The following is a 12,724-nucleotide window of genomic DNA, read 5'->3' as shown; positions in this document are numbered from 1 at the left end:
GATGTTAAAGTAATGCATCAGTGCATCCCTAGTACTAGGGTAATAGTCTTTATGCTGATGATCTAGTTTGCTTTTGTAGGTCATCATTAATAATTTCAATCTGCTGCATAACCAGCTAAAGAGTTCAAACAGGAGCTTCAAAAAGTTGATGTTTTATGCAGCTTTTACATTATACTCTCATATTGTCCTTGTATATAACTGTCATTTCTTAAGCTGGAGCTGGTTGTGTAATATAACATGACTCGATTCAATTCCTCTCTGTCCTTCTGTCTCATTCACAGTTGTACAACCTGTTTTTATTGCTGTTGTACTTTCAGTCATGCCTGTTTATGTGTAAAAGGAAACCTCTGATATTATAATATTATTAATGTCAGAATGTAATCTTTAGCTTTCATTAGAAAATCATTTTTCATTCTTTTGTTTTTTTCCCTTATGTAGACAGTATAAATGTGTTTTATTGGCATGGATTTGTGGTCACTGGTTGCATGCAGTAAAAGGTGTTTACATAAAAAGTGTGCTCACGCCATCTAGTGGACTAACTCTTATAGGCAATGATAGCATCTACCCTGAAAGGAAGACTAACAGACATCTCAGTATTTTGCTTCTTATATTTAATGTTAATAAAAAGTGTTTTTTTTTCCATCATAGTGTAATAAATGACACAAACATTTAAGTGCATACATGGTTTAGAAATCACAAAGCTGAAAGTAATAAAATACATGCAAAACACTGCATCTTTAATAAAAAAAAAAAAACTTTCTGAAAAGGAAACCTGCTTTCTTGATGAGACTTTAAAGAGAAGATTGATAACCCGTATAAAGTCTGTAGGCTGCAATGAAGTTTAGAGCCTTTTAGCTTAGCTTAGCAAAATAAGCAGAAATAGGTGGAAACAGCTGTCCTGAATATGCTCCAAGTAGATGATCAACTGCCTCTTTTTAGGTCAGGTAATATAACCTAAAGCTTATCTTGTGTAAACTGTACACAAATCTCATTATAGAAACAGCAGTTCAACTGTAAAAAAGCAGAAATTTTACATGTAGAGTTTTGTACACATTAAACAAGATAAACCAGTTAATCAGTGCTCAAAGGCATCTTTTAACACAGCTAGGTAAACATCAGTCCCTTCTTTTCAGTCTCAAAGTAAGCCAGACTAGTTGATATCCATTGTTTGCCCCGTTCTTAACAAGAGCATACAGAAGTTAAACCGAGTCCTTCTCCAACTCTCAGCAACAAACTGTCCAACTGTTACTCTGATCTCTTCACATGAAGCATCAGGGACATTTAGTATTGCAGAAGTCTCCGGACTGAAACAGGTGGTAGACGCTAACCAGTGGGAACATGGTGAGCGAGCCCACTAATGAGCCCATCTGCGCTGCGGCTCCACACCACACTAGGGCGTTGTGGCTCCGGTCTCTGAGGATGACTCCCACCATTACTTTAACGTAAGTCAGCGTCCCTGTGAAGAAGAGCCACGAGAGCACCTGAGGAAGACAAAAAAGACAAAGTGAACTCAGCAGCAGTTTAAGTTAATAAAAAAAAAAAAAATCAAATCTACCTAAAAAGAAAAGAGTCAGGATGTCATGCATTATTACTGTAATACTGATCAGTGCTTGAATAATACATTACATCATCATTAGTTATGAGAGTGAGCAGAGTTACTCAATCCTCAGATGTTTTGTAAAGGAGCAGATGAACTTTGCCATGAACAATCACCTGATAAAAGTTACAAAGGATTTCTGTCTTACTCCCCCACACATCCATTTTTTAACATGTTTATGGCCACTTACAATAATCGTCTCCCCCCACACAGATCCATGAAGCAGCGGACACGGACTCAGAGCTGCCATGGCCATGTTGTAGCTGCCAAAGCCCGTCCCCAACGTGGTCAGCACTCCAAGAAAGATGAGTGACCTGGAAACAGAAGAGGTTTGTTATCAGCAGTAGTTTCCTCATTTCTGACATTCAACTAGGAGTAGGACAGTTTTATTGACTTTTATAATCCCAGAGAAACACAGAGCCAAATCCACTAACTTGATTGATAGTGGTACCTTTTAAGTTAGTGGAGTAGTTAGGTGTGTTGTGTAATCATTGATTGGGTGTCTGTAAGAGTTTTATAGCTGTTATGGTTCAGTCTGTTCATACTGGCCATTAAAACATGCTTTTCAAGAGAGGCCAGTGTTAGGAAGAGGATAAAATTCACAGTTGATCCACTTAAAAGACACTCTGTTTTAAGCCTTTTTTACACATTAAACCCTGACATGTGGCCTATACAGAAACTTTACTGACCAACCATGAGGGGAAAAACACAAGGAGGCCAGCAGGGAAATTTCAGGGTAACATCAGTGTGAAATCTGCTGATTGCTTTCACGCATGCCCACGTAAATAGAGGACATTTTAAGCAGCTTGACAGGGCTTGATACATCTCTAAAAACTGCTGTTTATAGACGAGGATTCAGAGTGGAGATTCAACTGAAGCAAGTTCTCACCAAGGCCATTATAGTTAACTAAAACTAAATAAATAACTAAACCAAATAACTAAACCTAAATTGAAAAAACACTGTTGTTAACTGAAAAAAAATACGCTCTTGAATTTCCCTTGAGATCATTAAAGTATCCATCTATCCATCCATCTATCTATCCATCTCTTCTAACAAAGTAAAATTAGAGACAAAATCTCCTTAGGTTTAGTTTTAGACAGCAGCTGACTGACTCATGTATACGCCCAAGTCCAGAGAGTTTAAAATGGGCTGATTTGATTGAAGAGGACTTCACACATGGGTAATTTTAGGTCTTGAGTGGTGTTCAAATATCTAATTTTAATAAATAAAATGAAATGTGAAAAGTAGCCTGTTTTAATGCTTTTTTAAAAAATCGTTATTTTCACTCATCTTGCCCTTTTGGGTCTCACCCCTGATAAGTATCCCTTATTGCCACAAATGACTAAAACTAGTACTAAACTAGTGAAAACTAGACTGAAAAAAAGGATCTTTGCAAAATAAAAACTAAACTAAAAATCAGCAGGGAAAACCCAATAAAAACTGACAGCCTAGGCAAATATAATGTCCATTTCTAAAGTTACAGCCTTTCAGAGTAAACTTCCCTCTTTTATGTGTTTCCTTCCTGATCAGCAATGAAGGGTTAGCCACTCAAACTGCTAAAGCCTGTAAAACATAAAGCCAAGTTCCTGACACCATGTCCTCCATAATGCTTCAGTATCTCAATACAGAGAAAGCATGTAGCTTTACTTTACATTACATATCATGAGAAAACTCAGCATCCAGAAGAACAGACCTTCATGATTTAAATAAAGTGTTTTAGACCTTGAACTTTGACCCTCAAAATCTTATCACTTCTTTCTTGGGTCTGAGTGGACAGTTGTGCAAAGATTAAAGGAGTACATTTTAGTTGAATCCTTAGTATCGCTAACCTTGCAAAGCAGATGGATACGCCCGTTTCCTTGTTTCTCACTGAGGCTGGTGCAATTATGGTGGAAGACATTAGCGTGGATGCTGTTAAAGTGCCAGTTTTATCAGAACTTGACATTTCTTCGTTAGAAGAACAAAGAACAGCACTGAGTTGTTTTCTTTTCCAAAAGACAAAAGTCATGTCTACAATCTCCATGGTTCGTGTTATGCAGCTCTCGATGGAGTTGACTCCTTTGGTAGCAGCTACGTCACATGTTTAGTTACTCTGATTGGCCCGTAAAGATGTGACAAACAGAACGTTCATTCAATCATCCTCCTAGTTTTTTCAAAGGCTCTGCCCTTTCCTAAACGCTGTCTATGAGTGGTTTACCAGATGGATGTGTGTAACACATCCATCTGGTGTGCCAGGTTACGATATCACTACTTATTTTTGGTTTCTTGAGATAAAGATGTTTCTATGATTTCTCAAAATCTCCAGAAAACAACCAAAGTTTATGTTATATTATCATTAAAAAATCCTCCCTTGAAAAAGAGATCACTGATCTCAGTGGGCCAACCTGGCTAAATAAAGGTTAAATAAAACAATGTAAAATAAAATATATGCATGCATGTCCTCCCGGGGCTTCTGTAATGATGTGCTTTTTCAACTTCTTTTTTCCTGTCTCAATTCTGTCCAGTTCGGTCATCTGTTTTCTTACATCTCTGGTCCAAATGACGACATCTTTCAAAAGCCTGACATTATGATAAAGTAATGTGCAACAGCTTTTTTGAGGATGAGATATGAAATCATTCTCTTGTAACATGCTACAATTCTGTTTTGGTTAATAGGAGTGGGTTTAATGTAAGAGATGTCTCAATGTGTCTGTAAGCTGCCACTGGATCCCTTGAATTTCCCTCAGGACTACTTACCTGTCTGTCCCTAGCTACTGACGGTCATGTAAAGTCAAAGCCAAACTACTGTCCAGTTCAGTGTAATTGACAGAGCTAGAACCTCCTCATTTTGCCCTTTTTTTTTTTTGTTTTTACCCAGTGATGGATGTCTTTTAAAATGTAATGAAGTGCAACACTCCCCCCCAAATACACTTAAGTCAAGGTAAAATAACTGATTTCAAAATGTACTCAAAATAACTGTAATTAGTTACTTTCCAAGTTGCCTCAAGATAATATAGTCTGCAAACCAGTGTGTGGTAGAGATGCACTGATTGTGAAAATCAGGGCTGATACAGATGTTTAAACTTTCAATTTAGCCGGTACAGATGCAGATGTGTTTTTTTCTTTTCTTCTTTAAGTGTAAGACTCCCGCTGGTCCAACATTTTCTCCAGTGTTTGACCATGAAAACAGATCAGAGCCTGTCCAAAAGATGATTTATTCTTCCTAATAAAACTCATCTCTGTATCAGCAGTTAAGTAAACTAGATACCAGTATTAAGATGATTGCAACTAACCGTTCAGCAGTGGTAATCTGTGGATATCTGTTGATGCCACATTATTTGCTGATGGCTGATATCAGCTGATGCCAATGCATCTTTGCATCTGTAATGTGTGGCACAACAGTGGCTCCCTTCATTTTATATATACACCTTAGGACAGAGGTTCCCAACCTTTTCTCCTTGAAGTCTTCCCTACAGGCTCAGAAAAACTGAGCCTCCACAGGGCCCACAAAAGAAAAGGATCCCAGGTCCTAGTGTTCATTCTAATTAGAAATGGAAAAGGATAGTAGACCCTCTTCTAATAGTCACCTTTAAAAACAGACTATAGGAACTGTGATACTCCGAAAACACCAAATGTAAAGAGCATCTAACCTGTTTTGGAGGAACATTGCTATAGTGCAGGCCAGTGGGTTGGCAACTGAGGACAGGGCAGCAGAAAGGTGATAGGCCAGGTTCCCGTAGGGCATACAGGAGTACGTCTGCACAGAGGGCAGCAGGCCATTGGTTGCTGCATTAACCCACACCACCAGGAAGTAGATGAAGGTCAGCTGGTACACAGAGTGCGTGTGTCCGGCCAGAAGAGGTCTGCTCTGTGCTGCCCCCTCACCCTGCCCACCATGGCCCTTTACATCGTCTCCGTCCCTCTCTAGTCCGGGGTTATCCAGCCCAGAGCTGACAGATGCTCCAGTTTCTGGCACCAGGTTTTCTGTGGACAGCGCAAACGTTCGAGGAAGCCTGTTCAGCGCAGTGAAAGAAGCCAGGCTGATACACGTCATAGCTGCTAAGAAGAAGAAAAACACCTTGGGGGAGAAGTTAGGAGGAAGATACTCAGTGTGTATTGTCCACATGTCTCCTCCTGTGTGGTTTCCAACAGTCTGAGAAGAGTTCACACACTTGGCGATGCCCACACCTTGTGCCAGAGCGACTATGCCTGGAATAAATCCACTTAACCCTTCTCCGATAAAGAAGGTGGTGAAGTATTTCGCTGGAAGCTGCATCATGAAAGGCAGGAAGGTAACAGAGGATGTACAGTCCACAAGAGAGAGGAAGAAGGTGATGATGAAGAAGGCTGTGCTGTGTGGTGCCCCCGCCACTATTGTAGTCTTATGCCAGAAGAAGGCGAGCAGGATGCAGGCGAGGATCCCGATGGAGAGGATGGAATAGATGACCAAACGCTCTTTAAGGCGACCTGGACACAGTTTGTGCATGAGTGTTACCAGCAGAGGCCCCAGGTTGGCCAGCTGGATGATGACTGTCAGGTAGGATGGGAGGTCCCACCCTTCAGGGAGCGTGTTGACGATGAGGGGAAGCTCCACCCACAGACCGTTCACCGCCACCCAAGAGCCCAGGCCGAAGCCACAGGCCAGCAGGTGGATGAGTAGAGCCATACTGCAGCTGGGTCAGTCTGAAGAGAGTGAAGAAGAAGAAGCCGTCTCCTCAAATAGTCCAACCTCTGCTGTGTGTCATACCTTAAAAAAATAAAAGAAAATATAAAAGAAAGTCATTAAAGTCAGCCATATTCATAGTAAGGGGTAAATTATTACTCATAAAAGGGTTAATTTGCAAAAAATTACAATAAGATAGGATACATAATGCTTGATTTGAGCTCATGATGTAATTCTAGCATAATTTTATACAGTGTCTGAGTAGTTCAAAAGACATGAGATTGAAGTAAACTTCTGATTAAATATTAATATTTATTTAATTCTCTGGAAGTTTTGCATTATCAGCATGAGCAATACTTTCTGAGCTTGTTTTGACCAGGGGTTTTCAAAGTGCGGTAAAGTGAGCCTTCCCTGACAAAACATGATGCATGCAGTAAAATATCTAAGGTGACAGGCACAGGTCTTATAGCTGTAAAAATACTCCCGTGATATCCAATAAGCATGGGTGATCTTACAAGGAAAGACCAAAACTCTCAAGTCCATTGGTATTTCTCACAGATTAAAAAAGCAATCCTTGTAAATTAACCCTTTACCTACGGACCCAACGCTGGCGCTGTGTTTTATATGTCCGGAGTGTTATTACCGTAACTCTGTCAAAGTTTGTCCGATCAGAAAAATTCCAATGGTGTTGGAAAGATGAGAATTGTGGGCATGCGCACATATATATAGTTCATTACAGTACTCGCAACCATAAGACGTGGGCATTCATAGCAAAACACCGCAAGTATTGCGAGACCACTACACGGATTCTCAACACTGTAACTCCACGAAAATTTGCTCAATCTAAAAAATTCAAACGCTGGCAGAGAACTGAGAATCTGTGCTTTTCGGCAATATATGATGTATGGTATATATATTACGGTAATGTTGAACAGCACCGCGAAAATGGCAGCTTTGGCAGAAGATGAGTGAGAAAGGTGAGTGAAGGAAGAGAGTAAAAGGAGAGCAAGCGAGAGTGGTGTTTTGTTTTCAAAAAATATTGTAGATAGTGGCATTTGTGTGTGTCCGTCATGTGCAATAACAATATGTTACTTGAGAATGCATTTTTCCACCTTTATTTGCACTAATTTTCACCTATGTATATAGTTATCTTTTGCACACCCAGAGTCCTAGACTCAAAAAATGACTGGTGATTGTTCTAAACATGTATAGGTTCACATTTCAAATGTCAAATCAAAACTTCATGAGCAATAACAAAATTTCTCCTCATAAAAGCAATTAAAAACAAATACGTTTTTGTGTTTTTCTTCTTTTAAACTGCTGACAATTCCATACAATGTGCAATAATCATTAACCAGATGTTGAAAAGTCAAGTTCAAGTACTCCTGCAAAAAGGGACCAAAGCTCTCAGACTTAGGGCATTTCCTTACTATCTTACTGCCATAATAACAAAATATGTCCAAATCGCCATTTTTAGACTCAGTAGGTAAAGGGTTAATGTGATTTCTATTTTGTTGAATACTGAAATTAATTCCATGAATGTTTCATGAAGTGAATTTATCTGACCCTATGAAAGTTGAGAATGGTTCTGAATGAATTTGTCACATTCAAAATAAAATAAAACAAAGGTTAAACTGGGGTTTAAAATCCTACCACATTAAGTTAAACAGCAGGGTTACGTTGATCTTGTTTTGATGCAGATTATACCCTAGATGTTTATTGACAGGTTTAACAACTACAGAGTGATCTTCTTAGTAATAAGGGAGAATAAAAAGAAGTAAAAGAATCACTGAAATACAAAGAACTAACTGATCTAAAGCTTCATATTAACAAAACTTTCACATCAAGTAAAGTGTTAAGTAGAACTCTAAATTTTGGCCTTTTGACTCATAATTCCTTTCTTGCTATGATCACATGAATCAGATACCATCAGTTGTTAACATTTGTGCCAAGTCAGAGCCGGATTAAGTTCTCACATCCTTTTTGAAAGTAACACTTTCGCAATCTCAAATACTTTTTTTTTACAGCCAAGCCTTTTTTTTGTGTAGAACCATTTTCCCTCAGCACTGAACAGAGAAGTGATATATAAAAACAATATCAGCATCAGTGTGTAGTCATCAATAGGGTATAATGAGGTGGCGTCATAATGAATTAGCAGTTTGATAGTTCAGTCATGTTTATGTCAGCCTCCAAAAGAATCACAAGATAAATGGGGCTTTTGTTCAGATTAATCAAAGAGGAACAAAGAGTTATGTATTTTCTGATTATGGGCTCTTCTACAAACTTTGTTCTCCTTTCTATGAAATACTGAGTATTGTTACCACTTGGGACACACAGTGTGAAAAGTATTAGGTCAGCATTCCGAGAAGGGGCCTGTAGTCCACTATATGATGCTTTCATGAAAATATTTGATAAGAGTAATTTTACAGACACGATAACAAAAAAAGAGCAGAGAAAGACACATAGGACAACAGGAAAGAATGCAGCAAGAAGATCAGTATCATGCATAAAGTCTGTAGTCGTGCACCAATCACAGGAAATAAATAGAGGGTGACCAATAGTGGTTTTTCAGGGATGACACTGAAACAGATTATCAGTAGTCCATGAGACAGATGACAGATATCTGGAACCCACGTGCATTTATTGTAACATTCAAAATGTACTTTATGTGGTAAAAGTAAAATTATATGATCAAAAATTGAGGGAAAATAAATAATTTAAGCTTTGCTGTATCAGCATGAGAAATGGCACAAAGTAACACGGTAGAAACAGTTAGACAGGAGGTGATGCAATTTACCCACTGTGTCAGTGGTACCCAGGCTTAAGTGTTGATTGGCTAGTACTCCTGACATCTAGTCAACCAGATTGTGTTGTATCAAGGACATCTGAGGAGACTGTGGAGAGGGAAAATAAAGCCAGAGGGGAAGACACACTTTGCAGTGGAACCAAAGTAGCGCACCTTTTGATTAATTCACTTTATCTATTATTGGTAAACGAAAACAAATATACTGATAATTGACTAAATGCCAAATATCGACCTCAATAATCCGCCAGGCTTATAGCCAGTCAACCAATAGTGATAAACGTTTAATAACCCCCCCCAACTCACTAGCAAGAAACTTTCTTGATTATTTCCTGCTGCACTCACACACTAGATCGCTTAGACTTGAGTGAAAATAAATGGGGCCTGGCAGGAGAAATTTGGGAAAAGTCAGAGAGAAAAATCAGCTGTTTGCTTTCAAACATACAGCTTAGCTCAAAACTTTAAATGTGAAAACACTACAAGATTTTTCATGTTATTGGGTCGTGGTTACCCACATGCTCCTTTATCTTCCAACTTACACACAGTACCAGTACTTGAGCAAGGCTTTGGACTGTCTCTTGAGAAAGCATCATGGCAAAAGTTAAACAAATCACGTTAAACTTAAGAAAAAAGAACTGTTCATGCTCACAAAGCAGGAGAAGGATATCCAAAGTTATTCCAGTGTTTTCAAGTGTCAAGAACTAGAGAGAGAAGTATCATCCAAAAATTCCACACAGTGTAGAACAAGGCTGGCAGAGGTAGGAAGAAGGGCTGGGCAATTAGTTGCAAATTAGATTAAATCACCATATGACCTGCTGCAATTTTCAAATCGCAGACAGTGCAGTATTTCCTTAACCTGTCAAAATACCACTTTGATACATTTTTTGCATCTGAAATTTTCTGCTCTACACATTAAGCATATATTCAAGTGTCTTTTTATTAGAATATAGATTACAAAAATCCTACTTTTGCTGTTCATGTATATGATTTTCTTCATCAAAATGAGAATAACATGAAAAATTTATCATTTCTGTCAGTATAGCAGTTGATATAAAATTTTCTATATGAGCCAAATCTTAAAGAGGACAATCACTAGTAGAGCCCTGCGCAGAATGGACTTAAAGGTTGCAGAGAAAGAAAAACTCCACTTTTGCAGACAAGACACTTTCAAGCCAGACGGAAGTATGCTAAGGAGATGCGTCTCCAACAAACGTTATTCTGAAGTAAATTTAGTGTCATTTCAGTTGGATTAACATGCTTTTTAATAGTCCAATTTTAGTCAGACTAACATGACAATTTTAATTTTTCTTACTGCATGTAAACATACTGATTGTTTTATCCACAGACCTTTGTATAAACTCTCCAGTAAGTCCAAAAGTGAGATAACGGACAAAATATTCCATCTAAGAGTTTAACCATTCTTGTAGTTTATAAGTCCTAACCTCGTTTTTACAACTTCAAAAGCAGACAGAGCCTCATGTCCCTCTGAGATCTTTGGTAAACTGACCTTATATGACTGTAATGGTTAAACACCATATCCTTTGATTATTTAGCATGTTGATGTGCTTTATAGTGCACTTTCTAATCATTTATTTTTATCTTTATCCAACAGGTAGATAGATGGGCAATAAAGTCTACATTATCAGTCTCAGAAATAAGGTTGAAATAGAGGTGTAAAGTATTTTGAGGTGGATCGGGGGTAAAGTTGACCTTGAAAACTAACGAACGTGCCTGTAATTTCTGATAACTGTTGTTTCCTGTTTTCTGCTACTTTCTGCAGAGCAAATGTCAGATGAGGCCAGTTTAGCTAGTCAGTCATTATCAGCATACATTTACAACTTCATGTGCTGAAATGTGACAGAACAAGTCACAAACAAGTGTCTTCCTTCATAGAGAGAGTTGCTAGGAGATCAGTGTTGTCCTCTCTTCCTCGGTATGTTGGTTTGTTCTAAGCAGCTGTAACAATTTGAGGAAACCATCAAACCATGTGGAACTCCACCTTTCTGTCTGTGTACACTGAGCTCATGATAACAAGAAAAACAAGTCAGGACATAACCTTTGCTTGTGCTCACATAGTGATGGTTCAAGACAAGCTAGTTAGGAAAACAGTATCATGCATTTAAATAACACCATCAGCTGAGATAACAGTCAATATATGCTGCTTCAGAGTAGATAGTCAAGGTTTTAAAGAATCTAAAACAGCCCTTTCTACACAGACATGTACTCACAAGTTTCCTCAGTCCCTGTAGGCGCTGAATACGACTTTCTGTCATCTTACATAGAGGTTAGTGACAGAGCTCCTCCGGCTGCTCTAACACAGAAGCTCTGATGGGAATCACATGGCTCCTGGGTAGGTCAGAGTCCACTCCAGCGGTGATATAGAGCTCCTGTGGATAACAGAGGGCAGTGACTAAATCCACGGAGCCGTCTTTACTGCACCCACCTCTTAATTAGGTCAAGTCACTGCTGAATCACCTCGAGGTGCCCCTGACATTACCGCTCACCCACATTCGCCTGCGACAACAGGACATAAAAATGTGCTGCAGTTGTTGTTTTTGTCTGTCTAGGACTGCACCGCCCCCTAGTGGCTATAGAGGAAAGTTACAGTTAACATGGGACTGTTCACACTGTACGGAGGAAAGGAGTTATGTATGGTAGCCCTGAACGGACAGCTTTGTTTTCTCGAAATTTCCTCATTCATGTCGTATTTCCAGTTACAGAGGCACGCAGTAAACATGGAAATATGCTGGACTTTGTTCATAAGTGCAGTAAGCATTTATTATTCATCCATGTATCTGGAAGGCACAAATGTAGCACAATTGAACAATTTCCCAATAAACTGGACAATTACATTTATAGTTTTGGCTAATTTCCAATGTCTCTCACTGGAAGGACTGTTAATGCAACATTACATAATATAAAATAACATGACATGGCATGTCAGAGCAAAGCGTAACATAGCATAACAAAACACAACATGGTATAACAGAACATAACAGCATGACGCAAGGTAACAGCATATATAACAGCATTGCATGGCATAAAATAACAGTATAGCTCATCATAACATAACATGGCATAACAGAACACAGCGGCATGGCATGGCACTGACACTGCATAACATAATATAATAATATAATGGCATAGCATAACATTACATATGACATTTGGTTGACATTTACAACAAGTTTTAAGACTTGCCAACATAATCAAACCTTACACACTACCTGTTGCAGCATGGTGCGTCATGGTCTGGCCTATCAAAGTGGCCACAGCTGTTTTGATGTTGAAGAATGAAGCCATGCTTATGTACCTGCTACAGTGTCCACTTGGGACTGGCTTTCGAAGCCGTGAAGTCCCATTGACACTCATAATAAAATGCTCATTTTAAAAACAGAATTAACCATGTTTACAGCTTGGTTTAGGCTGCATGGTGTTGCAGTCGTAAGCACTTCTGCCTCACAGTAAGGTTTGTGGTTATATCCCAGTCAGAAAAAACCTTTCTGTGGAGTTTGCATGTTCTCCTTATGAATGTGTGAGTTCCCTCCAGGTTCCTCCCACAGTCCAAAGACATGCTGCTTAGTTTAATTGGTGACTCTAAATTGCTTGTTGGTCATTTCTCTATATGTCCTCTCAGTTATTGACTCCCATTGACAGCTGAGATTGGCTCCAGCTCCTCAC

General features: G+C 38.9%; 1 protein-coding gene across 4 annotated transcripts; it reads right to left on the bottom strand.

Moving 5' to 3' along the window:
- Positions 1–604: 604 nt before the first annotated feature.
- slc52a3 (solute carrier family 52 member 3) lies at positions 605–11,579 on the bottom strand. 4 transcript variants are annotated; one of them, XM_041798933.1, is made up of 5 exons: positions 11,272–11,579; positions 9,038–9,134; positions 5,228–6,324; positions 1,788–1,911; positions 605–1,481 (listed from the first exon to the last, which is right to left on the bottom strand). In XM_041798933.1, exons 3-5 carry the CDS (start codon positions 6,241–6,243, stop codon positions 1,272–1,274), a joined length of 1,350 nt encoding a protein of 449 aa, XP_041654867.1. In that variant the 5' UTR covers positions 6,244–6,324; positions 9,038–9,134; positions 11,272–11,579; the 3' UTR covers positions 605–1,271. The 4 variants fall into 4 exon arrangements, with proteins under 4 accessions (XP_041654867.1, XP_041654866.1, XP_041654865.1 ...); XM_041798932.1 differs by having other exon boundaries at positions 9,042–9,134; XM_041798931.1 differs by lacking the exon at positions 9,038–9,134 and having other exon boundaries at positions 11,272–11,578.
- Positions 11,580–12,724: the final 1,145 nt, after the last annotated feature.

Source organism: Cheilinus undulatus, linkage group 11 (assembly GCF_018320785.1).
Source record: "Cheilinus undulatus linkage group 11, ASM1832078v1, whole genome shotgun sequence".
Lineage (NCBI taxonomy): Eukaryota > Metazoa > Chordata > Actinopteri > Labriformes > Labridae > Cheilinus > Cheilinus undulatus.
This window is presented reverse-complemented; position numbering and strand designations above follow the sequence as displayed.